The sequence below is a fragment of the Scyliorhinus canicula genome, chromosome 7 (genome assembly GCF_902713615.1).
Source record: "Scyliorhinus canicula chromosome 7, sScyCan1.1, whole genome shotgun sequence".
NCBI classification, from domain to species: Eukaryota; Metazoa; Chordata; class Chondrichthyes; order Carcharhiniformes; family Scyliorhinidae; genus Scyliorhinus; species Scyliorhinus canicula.
Window position 1 is genome coordinate 80,599,342 of NC_052152.1, and position 21,830 is coordinate 80,621,171.

Genomic DNA, 21,830 nt, shown 5'->3' on the forward strand with positions numbered 1-21,830 from the left:
TTTTCGTGAAGAAGTGCAAGGTTTGTCAAGTGCATATACCTAGTTGGCACAAAGCATCATTGATTCCACACAGAGTTTCTTTCCATCCTGGGTCCAAAATAGCATTCAACAACTTCCAGGTCAATGGTCAACTACTCTACCAAGTACCCCATCATTTAATAATTGTGCGATACGTCAAGCACAACTGCCATGCACACTCTTCGTGCTATTTTGAGTTTATTTGGTATGCCAGGAGAGACAGTCCACAATTTATTGGTAAGTCATTTCAGGATATGTGGGAGAAGTGGAATACCGATTACACTACTATTTCTCCTCATTACCCTAAATCTACCGACTGAGCTTAATGAATGATTACATGGTGAAACTTCTAATTCTCAAATATAGAGACTAAGCAGAATCTGCACATTGCAATGTTACATCTGAGAGTGACACATTAAGTGCAACTATCCCATCATCGGCAGAGCTCATGTTTGGCTGACCGGTATGCACTAATTTACCTGCTCTTACCCATTGTACTCACTCAGGAATGAGATAACAACTTTTAAACCTGCATAAGTAAATGAACAATGTGCATGATAAAAATGCAGGTGCAGAATCACCAGGTTTACAGTTTGGACAAAAGGTTCGCATCCAGGATCCGACAGAAGGTACATGGTAACCAGCTAAGTTGAAAAGAATTTGTTCGGGTCCAAGGTCCTATGAATTAATTACACACAATAATAACAGGATAAATCAGATCCTTTCCAAATCCTCAATGTCAGTGCAGTCCTGTTGCATTGAGGACAAGGTCCTAAATCCAACCAGGAGCAACATCAACAATTACAAACCTGCAGATCACTGTGAGCAATTAAATGAACTTCCAGGTTATCATTACGAGATATAGGCTTATCAGCAGATTATCTTTACACTTTAGAGAGTCATAGATTCATCAATTCTGTAAACTTGTGTAATGATAACTAACGTGAAATTGTATTGGAAATAGATTTACTTCTTTGGAAGGGGAAAGTATCTTTAAAAAGAAAGGGGGTATTGTGGTATGCCTTTCAGGGATGGCAGCATGACATCAGAAAAAGGGAAGTGTGTCACACAATATAGTCTTAGTTTCACTTTTGCCTTTGAGTAGAACACACAGTTCTGCTGATCATGCCTTCAGGCTTTCTACCTGTGTATAAATATTCCCATGCACCTTGTCTAAACAATTGAACCCACAACATGTTTACACAATCCCTTGTGAATTTATATCAGTGTAACAACACAGCCCTACTGACTGAGCTGGCCAAGTCCTGAAGGACATATCTTCCAAGCTCGGCACCAGGTGGTGGATAAACTAACATGAGGGGAAAAAAATGACCTGACCTCATTCTCACAAATCTACCTGACACAGATGCATCTGCCAATGGCAAATAGATAGGAGTGGCCTACTGCACAGCCTTGTGAGGACAAAATAATGTTTTTACATTGAGGACACACTCCTTTGTGTTGTCAGCCATTTCCACTGCGCAAAATGCGATAAATTCAGAACAAATCCAACAGCTCAAATCTAGGCATCCATGAGGTTGGGTAGGTCATGTGCTCTTGCAGAACTGTACTCCAATGGCCTCTCCAACACAAGCAGTAATCTGATGGGCAGGTATATCCCACACTCTACCATGTGCATAAAGGCAGAGGTCCAACCATGGTTCAATGACAATCATCTTCTTTTGTCTGTAGAATGAACCTTGATGTACTCTTTTAATTCAACTGACAGATTTTCCAAAAGCTTTTCTTCTGTGTATTTTTATTTTTAGCACAAGAATAGTTTTCAAATAATAAGTCATCAAGTAATTGTTCCCACCATTTTTCCACATTTAACCAATTCCTTTATCTCATCCACCCTTTCCATTCTTTCCCTCCATTTCATTCCTCCCCTCCATGAATTCCCTCACATTACATTCCCAGCACATTCCTCCCACATCTTCTCCATCCGACTCTTGCCATTCCCATCCATCCCATCCCAAATGGCACGGTAGCATAATGGATAGCACAATTGCTTCACAGCTCCAGCATCCAAGGTTCGATTCCCGGCTTGGGTCACTGTGCGGAATCTGTACATTCTCCCCGTGTCTGAATGGGTTTCCTTCAGGTGCTCCGGTTTCCTCCCACAGTCCAAAGATGTGCAGTTTAGGTGGATTGGCCATGCTAAATTGCTCTTAGGGTCCAGATGGTTAGATTGTGTTACTAGGTTACGGGGATAGGGTGGAAGTGTGGGCTTAGGTAGGGTGATCCTTCCATGGGCCAGTGCAGACTTGTTGGGCCGAATGGTCTCTCTCTGCACTTGTAGATTCTTTCTGCACTTGTAGATTCTATGTAAATGCGAAACCTCACAGAAGTAAGCTCTTCAACTTGAAGAGCCTTGTCATTGGGCTCCCCTTACCTTCTGCTGTTTATATTCTCCACCAAATCGAAGCCACGCTTCCACCCTTGCCGCTGCTACAAATCATTCACAGTTACGTGTGCTTCAGTTCTCCACATGTCCCATGTACCTCTGCATTCCTCAAGCTCCACTCATCAAATAAACCCACCAACAGATGTGCCTCTTAAACTGATCAATCAAAACAGTCCAGAAAGACAAAAGCTGACTTATTATGATTACCTCCATTCAACATAGCTTGTCCTCCACTAACCTGACCACTAAATTAGGCAATTAATAAACCAGGGAGGAAAATTATTGTCTTACGTTGTCTCTATAACTGAAATAAGAATGAAGTCACCACTCCTACAGAGAGAAAGCACAAAACAATAGGACAAGTAACAAATGAAGTGAAACAGTATGAGGAATTCTGTCTTAATTTGTGGTAAAATAGGGAATGATGGTGAGCACTGGCTGAGGACCCGAATTCGACTCTGACGTTAGAACTGTCACCTACGATGGGCAGCACGGTGGCACAGTGGTTAGCAATGCTGCCTCACAGCGCCGTGGTCCCAGGTTCAATCCCAGCTCTAGGTCGCTGTCCGTGTGGAGTTTGCATATTCTCCCCGTGTCTGCGTGGGTCTCATATCCACAACCCAAAGGTGTGCAGGTTAGGTGGATTGGCCATACTAAATTGGCCCTTAATTGGAAAAAAAAATTATTGGGTATTCTAAATTTATATATTTTTTAAAATTTGTGGTAAGATTAAGTACATCATCCTCTTGCATTTTAGCTGTGCAATCCTTTTTTTGGTGAGAAAAATGTTTGTGAGTGATTTTCAACACAGGTTTGTGATGCACAGCTAGAACAATGATAAACTCATGCAACATGTCATATGTGGCAGTTGCTTGAAAAGGTTAAAACAAAAGTTTTTCAAAACCTTTAAATAAAGGCTTCTGGTTGAATTCAATCAATAACCTGAGAATTAATACTTGCGGCTATTGCAGAATTTTAAATAACATTAGCTTTATGTTCAGAAATTAAGCCAATGAGGAACACTAATTCATAACAACATGCTTCTGACAATGGTATAGATTAAACAAACAGAATTCTCAAAAACAAACTATGCAATAGTAAATATTGAGTTTTTAAATTCTATTCACTCCTCCGACATTGATTAATTAACTTAAAAATTATCACAGTTTCCTATTATCTAAAATGTGTGACTTTTACACATATTCATACCTTGGTCCAACGATTATTAGTTTGCAAGATCCCAGCTTCCAGTTTAAAGCGTTGTTCTGGAACCAGATATGTGCTTTTGAGTGCCACTCCTCCACTTTCATTTATATGTTTCAATTTAGCTTTCCGAAGAGGAAATTCAGCCAATCGGAACTGAAAAATGTAAAAGAGGAAATGCATTTTCTATATGTGGATTATTTTTGTCCCAAATTAAATGTCATATACGTTTCTAAAAGGGCAACACTAGTGTTCAACAAAAGGTGAGATTAAAGATTAAACAACACTGTGGGCTGGAGGAATCCAGGAATCCATTAGCTTTCAGCTGGTCCTACAAACCTGTTCAGAGGAAAGTGGGGCAGGAAGGACTAACACTGATTCCTTGTTGATAAAACTGAGAGCATACATTTTTCTCACCTCTCTCCAATCAACACAATCTATAGCTCATCCACTATTTGTGTGTGACCAAGAACATGGGTTGTGGTTACAATAGGGTTGGAACAGTGTCAAGAAGTTCTGCTCTAACCCATTTTGGGGGAAATCCCAGCGTTAAAGAAAATGTTACACCTCCTCAATACACCAGTTATGTTGCAGCTATAGTTAAGTCATCACCAGAGCAGAAATAAGCATGGTTGAGATGGCAGATGAAGTAAACAGGTATTTTGCATCAGTCTTCATTATAGAGGTAACAAGTAACATACCAGAAATAGCTGTAAATCAGGAACTAGAAGGGAGGGCGGAACTCAGGAACATTGGAAATACTGGGAAAATGGTACTCAGCAAATAGTTGGAGCTGCAGGCTGACAAATCCCTGAGTCGTGATGGACTTCATCTTCGTGTCTTAATAGAAGTGGCTAGTGAGATAGTTGACGCAACATTTTTAATTTTCCAGAATTCCCTGTATTTGAGGAAGGTGCCATTAGATTGGAAAATAGCAAATATAACTTCTTTATTCAAAAGGATGGGAGCCAGAAAGCAGGAAACTACAGGCCAGTTATCTTAACGTCTGCCAAAGAGAAAATGTTATTGTTAAAAATATTATGGCAAGGCACTTAGAAAAACTCTCAGGCAGAATCAACATAGTTTTGTGAAAGTGAAATCATATTCAACCAATTTATTGGAGTTCTTCGAAAGAGTCACATCTGCTGTGAATAAAGGGGAATCGGTGGATGTTCTATACTTAGATTTCCAGAAGGTAATTGATAAGATGCCACATCAAAGGTTATTGCAAAAATAAATCTTTATGGCGTAGAGGTTAACATATTGGACTGGATAGAAGATTGGCTAGCTGACAGGAAACAGAGGGTAGCCATAAATGTTTTTTTTCTGGTTGGCGAGATGTAGGAGTAGTGTGCTATAAGGATCAGTGCTGTGGCCTGAACTATTTATAATTTATATAAATGATTTGGATGAAGGTACTCAAGGAATGATTACCAAATTTGCTGATGAGACAAAGATAGGTTGGAAAGTAAATGGTGACGAACAATGAGGAGGCTATGACAAGACATCGATAGATTAAGCAAGTGGGCAAAGATATGGGGTGGAATTGTCCATTGCCCGACACCAATCTCGTAATCAGCGTTCAGGCAGGGAATCGATTCCGAGACCGGTGCAGTTTTGACATCGGTTTGCGGGTCTCCGCCTCCTTTGAAATTACATAAACGTGATACGCGCAGTCGCAATGCCGTTGATAACTCATTAGCCGGCCCACTTGCGATGCTCTTCCCCTGATGGGCCGAGTTCCCGACGGCGCGGGACGCATATCCTCACACAAATCGTGAACTCAGCGTGGCGGCTGTGGACTCTGTCCAGCGGTGCCACACTCGGCCGAGATCCATGCCGTTGGCCGGGGGAGGGGGCTTCTGCGAGAGCTGGGAGGACTGGTGGGGAGTGGCCAGGGGGTGGGCTGTGGGGTCGCGGATGGCGGGTTGGGTCTGCGCACAGCCGGCGCCAAGTTGCACAGCGCGACCACTGCAGGTCAACAGCCATCCGCATACGCAGCCCAGGACATGACCAGTCTCTGGCGGGGGTGGCGGGAGTTTTGGTCGGCGCTGGTGCTAGCCCCTCACCAGTACCGGTGCCGATTTGTTTCGTGTAAACCTCCTGCGGGTTCTCCGTTCAAGCCGGCGCTTTGTCGCAGGAACAAAGAATCCCGCCCCGATAAATCGAGGATAATGACAAAAAATGTTGAATTGTCCATTTTGACAGGAAAAATAATATGAAAAATGAAAAATGAAAATTTGCTTATTGTCACGAGGAGGCTTCAAGAAGTTACTGTGAAAAGCCCCTAATCGCCACATTCCAGCGCCTGTCCAGGGAGGCTGGTACGGGAATCGAACCGTGCCGCTGGCCTGCTTTAAAAGCCAGCGATTTAGCATATTATCTGAATGGTGATAGAGGGACCTGGGTGTCATGGGTCGCCTAGTACAAGAATCACAAAAGGCTCGTTTGCAGGTACAGCAAGTAATGAGGAAAACTAATTGAATGTTACAATTTATTATGAGGGGGTATTGAATACAAAGGTAAAGAGGTTATGCTTCAATTGTACAGGACAGTGGTGTGGCCACATCTGAAGTATTTTGTATAGTACTGGTCTACTCATTTAATTAACGATGCAAATACATGAGAAGCAGTTCAGAGAAGGTTTACTAGACTCATGTCAGGAAATTGTGGGCTGTCTTATGAGGAAAGGTTGGACAGGCTAGGCTTGTATCTGCTGGAGCCCAGAAGAGTAAGAGGCAACTTGATTGAAACATCTAAGATCCTGAGGGGTCTTGAGAGGGTAGGTGTGGAAAGGATGTTTCCTCTTTTGGTGAAATCTAAGACAGAGACAAGAATAATCTTTTGTCTCTCAAGAGGACGGTGAGTCTTAGGAACCCGCTTCCCTAAAAGGCAATGGAAGCAGTGTTTTTCCAATGGTTTCAAAGCAGAAGTACATAGATTCTTGCTAAATAAGGGAATGAAAGGTTATCCAAGATTGGCGGGAGATTACAGTCAAATCATCCATTACTAATTGAATGGCAGAGCAGACCTGGAGACTGAATGACCTTCTCCTGCTCCTAACTTGTATGTTTGTACATAACATTAATTATCATACGAGATTGTGTTCTGATGATTTTACTTTATTATCTTCAGGACCTTCTCTTGTTCTATTTTTCATTGTGTTCTCGCACCCATAGCAAACACCTCAATTGGATTGAATCAATATAACATGAAGAGTTCATGAACTAGAAGAAATGCCGAATACAACAAAAATGTAATAACAAAATCAAATGCACATTCACAACAAACTGAAGTGGTTACATTTTTATGTGGAATACTTTGTGCCACATCCAAGACATAAACTATTCTTTTGTGAAGAGATTGTTAGAAATCCGTTATTTTTCAACATGCACAGCAGGCATGGCAGTGTAAGTATCTTGGATATGAGATTTTAGGATCCTGAATGATGTTCTTATTATTTCAGGCTGGCCAACTTACTGTCAGCTTTGTGATGGAATAATCGTAGCAAACTTGTTTGCATTTAAATAAGCATTGAAAATACATTATAGAAACTTTAAGGTGATGACAATTCTCTAAGTAAATGGTTTACCTTTCAATGTGTGAGAATGTTTGAAATCTTTCCATAGCTAAGTTTGCACTGGGTGGCCCTGAAGAAGGAGCATCCGGTGTCCACCAGAGGCCTTCTGTGAATGATGGGCAACACAGGATTGCAGAGCATGCAATATGATGTAAATTGATGTGCATTATATATAATGCTGGGTGCCACATTACAGGAAGGATGTTGACGCATTGGAAAAAGTGAAGACGAGGTTTTCCAGAATGGTTTCAGGTATGAGAAACTTCAGTTATGAGGATAGAGTGGAGAGGTTGGACTGTTCTCCTCGGAGAGAAGGCGGCGGAGAGGAAATTTGATAGAGCTGTTCAAAACCATACGGGGTCTGGACAGAGTGGATAGGGAGAAACTGTCCCTGCTTGCAAAATGTTCAAGAACGAAAAGACACAGATATAAAGTGAATTGCAAAAGAAGCGACTGTGAAACTGTTTCCCACAACGAGTGGTTCAGGTCTGGAATGCACTGCCTAAAAGTGTGGTAGAAGTAGCTTCAACCAAAGTATTCAAGAAGGAATTTGATTGATTACTTGAATAGAAACAATGTGCAGGGGTACAGGGAAGAGGCGGGGAATGGCACTTAGTCAGGATGGTCATTTGGAGAACCAGTGCAGACACGATGGGCCAAATGGTATCCTTCTACACCTAACAATTCTGTGATAAATAATATCATGATTCTAAAAATTTCCTTTATTTTGTAATCAAGAAAAAGACTTCAAAGAGGCTGGTAAATTACGTGAGATGTAACTCTTCAGCCTGAATTTTCATTGAGACGGAAGAGCTAGGCGCTTTAGTCAAAATGGCATTGGAGCTCCAATTCTGGAATTGCCATTTCCGAACCCAGCACCCACAATTTTCACCCAGATTGTGTGTGGGAAAGAAAGGGGGCAGGTTGTACTTTGCACATCCTGTGAGGCTGCTCACAGAACCATTTTCCATTACTGGGATTTCCATAGCATAATTTGTAGGCTTTAGGCATTTGAGGAGAAGGTCGAAAACTGCGCAAGTTATTTGGAGAGGTAAGGTGTCCTCCTGGACAGTAGCGTGCCCTTTTGAGAGGCATGGTATCCCTTTTGGAGAAGTCAGATGCTGTTGGGAGTGGTCAGGCAGCCCTTTGAAATTATTAAGAGTAGGCGTGAAGGTATGTGAAAAGTGGATAAGCTCTGTGGCACTATCAAGCCATTTCAATCCCCAGGTCTTTTACCTTTATTTGAAACAAAATATCCAGCCTGCTGTTGAGTAATAAATCAATGTTCGCTAGTTTATTGTTTGCTGACATAATGAATAATGCTGCTTCCACAACTAACACAATGGTGGGTCTGTAAGTTCATAGTTTGATTGACAGCTCCAAGTGGAAGAACTTAGCTATCTTTGATGTGGGACTATGCTTACAACTGTATATTTTTGTAAGGGATTGTGTTCTTGAATGCAATTATATGCTATCAATGAGATTGTTTATTAAAATAGAGTGAAATCTGCAATAGATACTTCAATCTTTACTTTATTTATTCTCACCATGGTTCCTGAGGTCTGTGCACGTTTAATACTGAGTGAGTTGATGTGGAGAGTATAAGGTCATAGGGTGGTGGGTGGAGGGACAAGGGTTGGCATGAGTTGGGACTAAGTTGACATAAGAGCTATAAAAGGGCTATGGGAATGAGTAGGGGGTCATGGGCTGGCATAAATTAGCACTAAGTTGGCATAGAGGCTATATTGGGCCATGGGCATGTGGGGTGCCTATATTGGCATGGAGGGTATGAATAACAGTAACTGGGGCAGGCAAGAATTGGTGTGGATGGACATGGGGAGTGAGGGGGTTGTGTTAATGGTGAGAACTAGAGGGCTGTTTTTCATTTTGTTTTTTTCATTGTAACTTTCCAATGTTGACAGGCATGGCTTCTGTTTGCACATGAAAATCCAAAGATTTGGGACAATTTCTCCTGAGGTGGGTTTGCGGAGTCGGGAATTTACCCACATCTAGAGCAAAAATTCAGCACTTGTTGAATTTTGTGTTTTTTCCAAATTTTGGTATCATGTGGTTTTACATGGAAACACTTTTAATTCTTTTCTCCTCAAGGGTCCCAGGTTCAATTCTCGGCTGGGTCACTGTCTGTGTGGAGTCTGCACGTCCTCCCCGTGTGTGCGTGGGTTTCCTCCGGGTGCTCCGGTTTCCTCTCACAGTCCAAAGATGTGCGGGTTAGGTGGATTGGCCATGCTAAATTGCCCGTAGTGTCCTAAAAAGTAAGGTTAAGAGGGGGGGGGGGGGGGGGGGGGGTTGTTGGGTTACGGGTATAGGGTGGATACGTGGGTTTGAGTAGGGTGATCATTGCTCGGCACAACATCGAGGGCCGAAGGGCCTGTTCTGTGCTGTACTGTTCTATGTTCTATATCAGCAGTGCCAAAGAAATTCATAAAATTAAAATCAATTTTTATAAAGAAAATGTCCATATTAGCCACATACATTTAAATGCAGAAATATTCTTCAAAAATATACAACAATGTTAACAGAAGTTTTCACACTTATAAAGAACTTTGCATGTGTTTTGCATTGCTCATCCAAGTATCTCATATTATCCCTCCTCATGCTATTTATAGCTATACAGATATCACAGGTCTTCCAGTACCTTTCCCAACTGGCTAGGCTTCCGTGTGGGCCGACAAAGAGCAAATATAAGAAGCAGTTTGTGTCACCACAGGGGAGCCGAATCATGTCCATCGATGCTTACATACATGACTTTTCTAGCTGAGGATCAATGCATTGTGATCAGAAATAGGATCCTTAATTGCCTTTGAACAACAAGGGCATATTTGCCTTGCTCAGATCCAGTTGCAACATGGTGCATGTGATCAAATTTGGATCTTTTTTGAATGGTGCTGTTCAATGTCATGTTTCTGACTATCGATATTCTATAACCCATTGGACCATTGCTGGAAATATGATTGATTTTATAATTTTATTCTGAAATGATGCATAATTTTAAAGGCTTCATAGATTTTTATAATGTGAGGAGTGCTTTTCAAAGGAATTTTCTAATAATGCACATGTAAATTTACAGTGAACAGATTGAATGAGAATTATTTTGACACTACAGGAAATATAGGTTCATTTTCGCAAACAGGTCTGTTACCTTGACTGTCTCCAGCGAATCTCTTAGCTGCTGCTCATTTCCAGGATCAAGTTCTATTCCCACAATACTCTCTGTTTCTTCCAACCAACAGAGATATTCATTCAAATCTTTCTGTAATTCTGTAATATTTTTCTCCTCCTCTGACCTGTCATAGGTACAATAATGAAGATTACTCGCATGCATTCTATTTGGGAATTACGACTGTCTGCAATTACATTTCTATAGTCAGTCCTTCAGTCTCTACTTGCACTGCTGGAAAATTTACTACATTTTTATAAAGTCAGACAAACCAACCATCATGGATGGGCCTTTGCTAAACACTGAGGACAAATCACAAAGCAAAAAACATTTATACAGCAGTAGTTATTTTGGTTATTGTTGACGTAATTTACTACAGAGCTTTCTCACTTTGCCTGGAATGAGTATATCACACGAATAAATACAACAAACTACGTCTTGCTGACTTTTTATTTTTCATTTTCTGATGTCAGAATTGCCCCAGCATTAATCAGTACTTTGCATCACTGCATCATACAATATCTCTCATTACACCTGTGTAATTCACTCAGAGAAAAGTATTTGGCATACATAAATTATATAAATAAAAAACATCCAGAAAAAGATCCTCATTGATTTGGGGTTTGAATGTGGATTAGTGACGGAAATAGAATTCAACATTTGTAAATACCTTGCCATTTGTTTTTCAAACTGTTGGAAAGACTGATGGTTATTGTAGATGATGACTGACATCTCATCCAGTTCCCCTGGATGTACTAACCATTTCTACATGGCTTATCAATTATATCCGATCTTTAGTAATACTGAGGTCCAGTAGAACATTGACAATAAAGATACCTTCCAGATTTCTTGGTTAAAAGATTTAAACCAAATACTGTTGGATATTAAGGGCATGATTTACTGGCCTCGTCGCACCTGACTCGCTGCCGCAATGAGGCCATTCAATCTCGCGAGAGGTCTCTCGCGAGATACAATCGAACCCCTTGCAAGACGCCTGGATCTGGATCTCACCTGCACCTGGACTAAAGTGAATGGGAATAAAGCCCCATAGCGAGCGCATTTAGCCACGTGTTTCCTGGCATTCACAGCGCAGAGAAATACATGGCTATACAACACCACTCGCATTAAACAAGGGGCCTCGGCAGGGAACGCGCGGCTGAGGCTGAACATAGACCTGTTTTCTACACCAAGGAGCTCTGCTCGCCGGAACTCCTCAGTGTAGTGAGAGATCGGGAGGCTATTTTTAAATGGTGTCCTGATTTCCAAGGCCTCCAAGTGACACCCGACCCCCTCCAAACCGCAATGCACCGTGGGAGGGTCACTGCACACCCTCATCCCCTCAACACCCGCCCAGTTCAACCTATCCCAATTACCAGGAGGCAGAAATGCCAGCTTTGCACCTTGACAGTGACAACCTGACACCTTGGTCGTACCAGGCTGGCGCCCAGGTGGCACTGCTAGGGTGCCAGGCTATCAAAAGCAGTGTGCCCAGATGGCACCAGCAGTGCCAGGGTCCTACCTTGTCGAAAGGGTATGCACCTGGGGGCCTCCAATCCCTGGGATACCCCCATGAGTGTCGTTCCGCCTGGTCCCCGTTTGTGGGACTAGTCCTGAACTGCGCTCGCCCAAGGTCTCCAGGGAAAAGGGGATAGATCCCATGCCTCGGGCACCTCAGGAATCTGCACATTAGAATGAGACTAGCTGCCTTGCTCTAATGTGCAGATGTGCTAAAAAGTGATCCTGCCCACAATGGGCAGGATTTACATTGTAACGTCTCACGAGATCACGTTAGATGTCGCGAGGCAGGGCGGCATGTGGCGCAGTGGTTAGCACTGGGACTGTGGTGCTGAGGACCTGGGTTCGAATGCTGGCCCTGGGTCGCTGTCCGTGTGGAGTTTGCACATTCTCCCCATGTCTGCGTGGGTTTAACCCCCACAACCCAAAGGTGCGCAGGTTAGATGGATTGGCCATGCTAAATTGCCCCTTAATTGAGAAATTTTTTTTGGGTACTTTAAATTTTAAAAAAGAGATGTCGCGACACATTGCAAGTCGGCTAGATCCCGGGAGTGTGGTCTCCTGGCTTTTATCAGCCACGCGCCAGTCCGAGCTACCTTTCGGGTGCAGTGTGGCCGTTGGATAGTGCCCGTAGAAATTTACTGGTTGAATTCCACCCTAAATTTGCCATTCTTAGTTTCTTGCCGGGGCACTATTTCCAATAAGATCTCACTCATTTAGCAATGTTGTCGGATGCTGAGACTTGATTTTTCCACAGTCCATCTTATCCTGGCCGAATGGACTTGGTTTGTGCATTTTTGATAGCAAATTATTTACCTCTCTGAATCTGACCATAACTTCAAGGTTTGGCACAGAAGCAGATGAATGCAAAAATCCTGAAGTTGTGGTCTGTCATTCACAGTTCCACTATAGGCTATATTATGCACCCCTTTTATGATTAATTATTAGATTTTTAGCAAATAAAACCTCTAAACATTGTTCATGATATTGCAACTTTAACCCCAAATGTGTCTTAAAACTTTTATTTTGCTCTCTGTAATTTTGTTCAGAAAGCTGCATGATTTTATTCTGTTTAGTGCCTGTGAAAATTCTTTAATGTTTGGATAGCTTCATGATGCTAGGAACAGCACCCAAATTAATTTCATAATGAGAAGAGTTTAAATTCTCACCGTAAAAATTGCACAATCACTCAGCGCAGATTTTTGAGGCCAATGGTAAGAACCGTCATTTTACTGCTGACCGCAAATTATGGGCCATTGATTCATAAGATCTGGTGGACCTTCAGTGCGCATGACAACTTATCGGATTTGGAAGAACTGCTGGCTTCCAAAAACACCCATGGTAGCTTAAAAAAAAACCTGACAATTCATATTTAATGTGCAGTTGAAAGCACTAAACAAAGACCTGTGACCAATTTCATTACTTCAAGGCAACTGACCTCCAATTTGATGACATTGGAATTCAATATCTTTATTATTGTATGGGGGTCCCAATTGGGAATTACTTCATGAATGACACATGAAATAATGTATTTACTGTGGGACAACAATGGAAGTGAACTTAGGTGGAATTCTTCATTCCTTCATGTCGGCGGGATTCTCCGGTCCCGCTGCAGTGAATGGAGATTTGGCTGAGCACCAAATTCTACGTTCTCGCTGGCAGCGGTAACAAGATGGACTCGGGATGGAGAATCCCGGCCCCTGTCGTGGGAAAAATTGTAGTTGTACCCAATATGTCATCTGTTTGCATTAAATAGAGGGAAAGGAGTCATAAAAGGGCCTTTTATTTGCAATGATATATTTATAAATGCTGGAAGGACAACGTGAGTTTTGTTCCATTTTGCACCTCCCAATGTACCCTATGAATATGTTTCTGCATCTAGTGTAGTTCTCTCCCAAGATCCATCTCCTTGCTTTGAGTCACTCCTAATTGCTTCCTTTCAATATTAAGTCCATTTTAAAGTCTATTTATGAAGGACTGTGGGATATCTCTTACTTCAAAATGACTTTATCAATGCAAGTTGTTGCTGCCTTTGAATCTGGCATGGTCTGCTGGGATCAAAGTCTGCTCTCTGTTAATTGTTGCGGTTCTGCATGGAAGGTTTCTGCACATTCTCAAATTACTTCCCAACCAGTACAGAACCACAGTACAATGTAACAGCAATTTAGTAAATCCGATGAGGGCAACATTGGGGGTGCATTTGCTACACCGCCAGGATTTTGTGTTTCGGTTCTTGCCAGCCTGTGAATTTAGTGAATAGAACTTAAATCATGGGTTGGCGAACACAGGAACAAAAAATACTATCCTACCAGTTTACCCTCGGCGCAAAGCAGTTGATTTTGTAATAACATTAAACTGGTGCAGTTTAAATCAGGTGATAAGACCCTAAAGGGATTCTCATTCTGTTTTTCTCTCAGGTCAGACTTTTATTGCGATTAGGGTTTTATTTGCATTGTACCAGTCGCATCAGTGTGAAGCAAAATTACTTCACATCAACAATAGTTGTATTATACACATACTCCAAGTCACAATTTTAAGGCTGTCCACATGAAGCACCACTTCATTATTAACTCATGATGCTTTTGTTGAGTGCTCAATTCTGATATTTGGTTTAAAAGTGGAATCCTTATTTATCAAGTCTGACATCTCCCCCACATCACCTATAAATGGAGAAAATGAATACCTTAAAATATCTATGCGGTACAATTACCTCAAGGGTTCAAATTAAGTAATAAATAAGATGAGAGATTTTGGCCCAGAGTTTCAGTCCTGATGAGAGGCAAACTCACATAGGGAGAGGGAACAGGAGGTGGGTAGGACCTGATTCCAGGATTCCTGCTACTGTGTGGTATTTCTGAGGGTGTGGGATGAAGGTGTGAGTCACAAGACACACAAGGATTGCACAGCAAGCCTGAAGCAGGCAGATTGATTGTGGGAGGTGATTATTTCAGAACCCTTGCAATTAGCCAATGGAGTTGGGACAGCTTCTGAAGGAGACACGGCTCTTCCCAAGTCACTGGGTCGGAACAATTGAAGAAGCCTATTCTGGCATCAGGAAACTTTAGGCAAATAAATTGAAAAGAATTTTGCTAACTTCACATGTCATAATGCAATGCCAAGTGTAATGCGGTACGATAAGTATTTTTTAATGGGGTGATTGGTGATAGGATGTTGTTTTAAAGAACAGAAGTGACTATTCAATTGACCAGCATTCTGAATGTGGAGAATGATGCATCAATTTATTCAACGGTTAAAGTGCTCTTTGGGGGAGTATGGAGTGAGGCACTGCGTAGGGTAAACGGGATCTCCTCTTGTGCAAGGATGAGCCTGATACAATTTAAGATGGTGCACAGGGTGCATATGACTCGGTGAAAATGAGTGGGCTCTTCCAGGGGGTAGCAGATGAGTGTGACTGGTGTGGGCGGGGGCCACCGAATCACGCACACATGTTTTGGGGTTACGAAAAATTGGTCTTTACCACTATAGTGGAGGAGGAGGTGGTGATATTTGGGGTTTCAGAGAAACCGGATCTCATGGAGAGGAGGAAGGCCAATGTCATGGCCTTTGCCTCTTTTGATTGCACGGCGGAAAAAAGAGAAAAATCTGTACAGACCGTATAGTTGATTGCTGGGAAATATGTTTCCTGGAGTTTGTATTTGCTGTAACCTGTTTTGATACATGTTTGGAATAAAATACATTTGAAAAAAATGTAACACCCTGTGCTTTGATATTTTCATTGACAGGTCAGCAATCTGTTCAGCCTTTGAACCTGTGCAACAGATGGCTGACTTCTTTGATTGACCTGTCCATAATCTGTTCAGTCTTTGAATTGTACTTTGAAGGCTTTAATACATTTATCTCTGGAGGCTTCATGACACAGTTATGCAATAGTGTCACATTTTGAATGGTTGGCTGAGCTCCAACCCCCAACAATGGATTCAGGTCAGCAAGGGTTGTTGGCACAGCTGTCAAGGGAAATATGGTAAGAAGTCTTACAACACCAGGTTAAAGTCCAACAGGTTTGTTTCAAACACGAGCTTTCGGAGCACGGCTCCTTCTTCAGGTGACCTGAAGAAGGAGCCGTGCTCCGAAAGCTCGTGTTTGAAACAAACCTGTTGGACTTTAACCTGGTGTTGTAAGACTTCTTACTGTGCTCACCCCAGTCCAACGCCGGCATCTCCACATCAAGGGAAATATGAGCAATGGTTAGATTCACAATTTTATCAGCTTGTTAGAGCAATATATTTTTGAAAGAGGTCTTTGAAGATGCTTTGTTCATTATGACAACTTTTGAGTATCTCAACGATTTCCCAGTGTTATTACAAGGTCCATATTTTGCCCATTGTATATACTGGATTCATGGGCATTGTGGACATATGGAGTGAATATGAGGGCAATGAGAGAATGTGGAGGTTTGGAGTGAGCCGGGGCAGGGGAGGTGAGGGCTTGGGTGACTAACTCATGTGCAGAACTGGGAAGATGTCCAAGTGAACCAAGGAAGGCTTTCTAACATGCCTACCTCAGCATCTGCCTGTCTCCATTTCCACCTCAGGACTGTTTCAGGAGGTGATGCCCCCCACCCCCAACCCTCCCACCCCGCAACCTGTCATGAAAATAGTGTGGGTGGACACTGTTGGACAGGAGGCTGGAACACAAAGTCATGAAATTGCTGAACTTGTGATTCCTTCTTCAAAGAGGAAAATGTAGCCTGTGGTTTCAATTTCTTACTATTGCAAGACTCAATGTAACAGACCATTTTGATTATTTTTACTATGAGATATTTTACGTGTGGTAAATTAAGACAAACTTTCCCAGTGTCTGAGAACTTCAAGAGAATAGCAAATTAAATAATTATTTTGATAATAAAAGTAAAAGCCACATTGATTTTTTTAAACTGAGAAATAAAGGTCTTGCATGGCACCATCAAGTCTCACACAAAGATCTCAAAGCCCTTCACAGATAATTAATTACTTTAAAGTGCAGTCACTGTTCTTGTGCAAACATAACACAGCACAATACTTCTAGATATTAGTATAATCAAAGAACTAGGAATAAAAAAAAGTACAAGACTGGAACAGGCCCTTTGGCCCTCCAAGTCTGTGCCGATCATGATGCCCTAACTAAAAGAAACCTTCTACCCTTACTCGGTACGTATCCCTTTATTGCATCCCTATTCATGTATCCATCCAGATGCCCCGTAAATGTTGCTAATCTGACTGCCTCCACCACATCCTCTGGCAGCGCATTCCAGGCACTCTGCGTGAATAACTTACCCGCACATCTCCCTTAAACTTTTCCCCTCTCACATTGAACCTGTGCCCCTTTGTAATTGACACTTCCATCCTTGGAAAAAGCCTCTGACGGTTCACCCTGTGTGCCTCTCAATTTTGTATACCTCTATCAGGTCTCCCCTCAGCCTCCGTCATTCCAACAAAAACAATCATTGTTTATTCAGCCTCTCCTCATAGCCAACACCCTCGAGACCAGCCAACATCCTGGTGAACTTTCTTTGCACACTCTCCAAAGCTTCCATGTCCTTCTGATAATGTGGTGACTAAAACTGCACTGAATACTCCAAATGAGGCCTAAGGTTTTATATAGCTGCAAAAGATTTCCCAACTCCTGTACTCAATGCCCCGGCTGATGGAGGCAAGCATGCCATATGTCTTCTTAATCACCTTGGCAACCTGTGATGCCACTTTTAGGGAACTGCAGACCTGCATGCCCATATCCCTCTGTATGTTAATGTTCCTAAGGATTTTGCCATTTACAGTACGATTCATACCGAGAGTTAATCCTCCAAAATGCATCTTCTCGCATTTGTCCGGATTAAACTCCATCTACCATTTCTGAGCCCAAGTCTCCAATCTATCTATATCTTGTTGTAATCTCTGACAATCCTCGGCACTATCAGCAACTCCGCCAATCTCAATGTCATCCGTAAACTTGCTAAACAGACCACCCACATTTTCCTGCAGATCATTTATAGACTACAAACAACAGAGGTCCCAGCACTGATCCCTGCGGAACACCATTAGCTCCAGATCTCCATTCTGAAAAACACCCTTCCACTGCTACTCTCTATCTTCTATAACCAAGCCAGTTCTGTGTCCATCTAGCCAGCCCACCATGAATCCTATGTGATTTTTGTACCAGTCTGCCATGTGGGATCTTCTCAAATGCCTTACTAAAGTGCAAATAAACTACATCCACAGCCCTTCCCTCATCAATTTTCTTTGTCACCTCTTCAAAAAACTCAATCAAGTTGGTGAGACATGACCTTCCCCATACAAAACCATGCTGCCCGTCACTAACCAGTCCATTTTCCTCCAAATGAGCATATATCCTGTCCCTCGGTTTCTTTTCCAAAAGCTTCCCTCCATTGCCCTTGAGTGGGCCTCCTCTTGCTACCCTCTGGCTCCTAATATATGCATAAAGAGCCTTAGGATTCTCCTTGACCATGATTGCTGAAGACATCTCTTTTCACCCTCCTCTTTCCACATTTACGTTCCTTCCTAATTTCACTGTGCTCCTAGACCTATCATATGCTTCCTTTTGACTAAGCTTACAATTTCCTTTGTCATCCATGGTTCCCAAATCCTGCCATTTCTATCCTTCATGCTCTCAGTTCATCTGTCTTACATGTTGTACCTCATGCATTGAAGCAAACACACTCCAGACCGACAGTCCCACTGCCTGCCTTTACTCTGCGCTGTTTAGCTCAGTCTCACCTTTTTCCCTAGTCTTTAGACTTACTGGCTTACTGTTCCAGTTCCCAACTCCTGCCACACTAGTTTAAACACTCCCGAGCAGCACTAGAAACCTTCCGCCCAGGATATTGGTGCCCCTCCAGTTCAGGTGCAACCCTTCCTTCTTGTAAAGGTCCCACCTTCCCCAGAAGACATCCCAGTAATCCATATATCTAAAGCCCTCCCTCCTACACCAACTCTTTAGCCACATGTTCAACTGTACTATCTCCCTATTCCAAGATTCACTAGCACGTGGCACGTGGAGTAATCCTGAGATTACGACCCAAAGGTTCTGCTTTTTAACTCCTAACCTAACTGCCTGAATTGTCTTAGCAGGGCCTCTTCCCTCTTCAGCCTATGCCATTAGTACCAATGTAGACAATGACATCTGTCTGTTTACCCTCCTGTTTCAGAATGCCTGCAGCCGTTTAGAGACATCCAGGACCCTGACACCAGAGAGGCAACACACCATCCTCAAGTCACGTTTGCGGCCACAGAAACGCCTGTTTGCAGCACAATCTTCAAAATTCACAATGGCAGATCAGGTTTAACATCTACAGCCATAGATGAGTCCTGACCATTAATATTGAGCATTAAAAACCATTATGACATTAATGTTGCTTATGGTGCTCAAAGTGACTGATGGATCTCTGTGTTTATTCAGAACCCTGGATATGCGTTATGCCTTCCGAGTTCCCAAATAACAGAAATTCAGGCTGTGCTTTTTTTTGGCAAAGTTACGCTGAACTTTATTCGTCAGCTTTTAGTGTCGCCTGGTAAACTCTTTGTTACAATACAAACTTAGGTCAGATTGATTGTCTTTAGCGAATACAGTGGTTGAGTTTAAAATACAACTCGTGGAGGGCGACATGTGGCACAGTGGATAGCATTGGGACTGCGGCGCTGAGGACCCGGGTTCGAATCCTGGCCCTGGGTCACTGTCCATGTGGAGTTTGCACATTCTCCCCATGTGTACGTGGGTTTCACTCTCACAACCCAAAGATATGCAGGTTAGGTAGATTGGCCATGCTAAATTGCCCCTTAATTGGAAAAAAAAATAATTGAGCACTCTAAATTAAAAAAAAATACAACTCGTGGTAATCCTTCAAATCATAATACACAGTACAAAATTATGGATTGATTTAAACAAAAGAAAAATGGCGATAGCAAATTTTTAGATTTCATAAAGTAATAGATTGATTCTGGAATGAATTTTTCCATCCTGACAATTGATTTTTAAGTAGATCATTATCTTAAAGTTTCGCCTCCTTTACATCTGTGATTGGCTTCAACTAATTTATAATTCACTCAATTTAACCAAGCTGTCTGTCTGTCAATTTAAGAGATAAATGTTTTGGTGTGATTTTGTAATTTTCCATACCCTCTCTTGCCAATTATGCCTCTAACATTAATTAGATTAACACAGTTTTTGAAAAATAATCATGACCCTGACTGACTGTTACCATGGAAATGTATTTGTCCAGGCCTGGGAAGGCATCTGCATACAATGGAGTCTTTTGTCACTGGCCTTGGATTGTGGCCAGTCTCGAACAACTTGCAAAATGTGAACAATTAAAGTCTTACCTGATTAGTTCCCAGCTAGTCAGCTTTTCCTCATTCTCATGGTTAATATGATTTAGTCAGTTACTCTTAATAATTTCTCAATTAAACCTTTTATTAATCTCATCTATAGCTAACTAAAAAATCTGGGGCGGGATTCGGTCGGAGAATCGCCCAGGGCCGGCGTCAATCCCGCCCCCGCCGTGTTCCGAATTCTCCACCCCCGAGATTCGGCGGGGGCGGGAATCCCACGGCGCCGGTCGGCGGGCCCCCCGCAGTGATTCTCCGGCCCGCGATGGGCTGAAGTCCCACCACTGACAGGCCTCTCCCGCCGGCGGGAATCAAAACACCTACCTGACCGGCGGGGTTGGCGGCGCGGGCGGGCTCCGGGGTCCTCGGGGGTGGGGGGGGGTGCGGGGCGATCTGACCCCGGGGGGTGCCCCCATGGTGGCCTGGAACGTGATCAGGGCCCACCGATCAGTGGGCGGGCCTGTGCCGTGGGGGCACTCTTTTTCTTCCGCCTCCGCCATGGCCTTCACCATGGCGGAGGCGGAAGAGACCCCCTCCCCAGCGCCAGTATGATGTCAGCAGCCGCTGACGCTCTGGCACATGCACGAACTTACGCCGGCCGGCGAAGTCCTTTCAGCCCTGGCTGGCGTGGCGCCAAAGTCCGTTCACGCCAGCCGGCGGAGTGGGAACCACTCCAGCGCAGGCTTCACCCCTCAATGGGAGGGCTTGGCTCCTAAAGGTGCGGAGAATTCCGAAGTCAAGCGGTGCAAAGTACAGAGACACAACAACAAGTTTCAGAAACATCCGAATTCACAGATTCAATGAGCACTTAGAAGGTCGACAACACACAGAAGAAAGCCAAACAGATTGAATCTGATGGACATTGAATATGGAAATAATTGAAGTATTACACATATCATATGTATTGTGCGTTGAAGTCAAATAATGCATGTAAGTATTGTTTATTTCCAAAGGAAAGGGGATGTGATGATATGCACAAGCAGCTATGTACAATCTCCAACCAGCAGGTGGCAGTAGAGAACAACCATGTGGCACTGCAACCTCAGGGAGTCTAGAGATAGTCATTGCAGTGCATAATCACATTTGTAGTAGCTCATAAATAATATATTATAGTAGTTTTTGATAACTTTCATATGGTTATCTAACCCACGTTATTAGTCACGAACTAGATGTTCTCTAGTGCACTTATTCCAACCAGCCAAGCACCAGAATGTAATACCCACCTCTTGAATCATGGTCTCTACTTCGGCCCTGTTGCATTTTATTTTTGTTTTTCATTCTCCTTTATGCTCACAGATTTCTCCTCGGCCATTTCCAGTACCTGCTGCAGCCAGAATGTACCTTCACTTTAAAAGCTGCAGACTGGTTTTAAGAAGCACAGGCGAGGTTTAAGTGGTGCTAACCTCGTATAAACATGTCCATTGCTCAGCAGTGCAACCAATAAGGAGCATTATTGAGCTTAACCCTGAGCTAAATGTCAATATCATTATAACAAGCACGCAGCATGAATTGTCCATGTGCCTGCATCACAATGAACGTGCATGGGTTAATCATGCCCAGTTGTGAGCCTTACTCAATGTACCAGAAAGT

At 42.8% G+C, this 21,830-nt stretch overlaps 1 protein-coding gene across 10 annotated transcripts in view; it reads right to left on the reverse strand.

Annotated features, from left to right (window-relative positions):
• Window positions 1-21,830, reverse strand: part of dmd (dystrophin) — a 2,667,466-nt gene that overhangs the window by 767,990 nt on the left and 1,877,646 nt on the right. For all 10 annotated transcript variants that reach the window (XM_038802261.1, XM_038802266.1, XM_038802267.1 and 7 more), the window contains 2 exons: window positions 10,369-10,513; window positions 3,635-3,784 (listed from right to left, as the gene is read on the reverse strand). In XM_038802261.1, coding sequence (XP_038658189.1) covers window positions 3,635-3,784; window positions 10,369-10,513 — 295 coding nt within the window. The remainder of the gene's footprint in view (window positions 1-3,634; window positions 3,785-10,368; window positions 10,514-21,830) is intronic.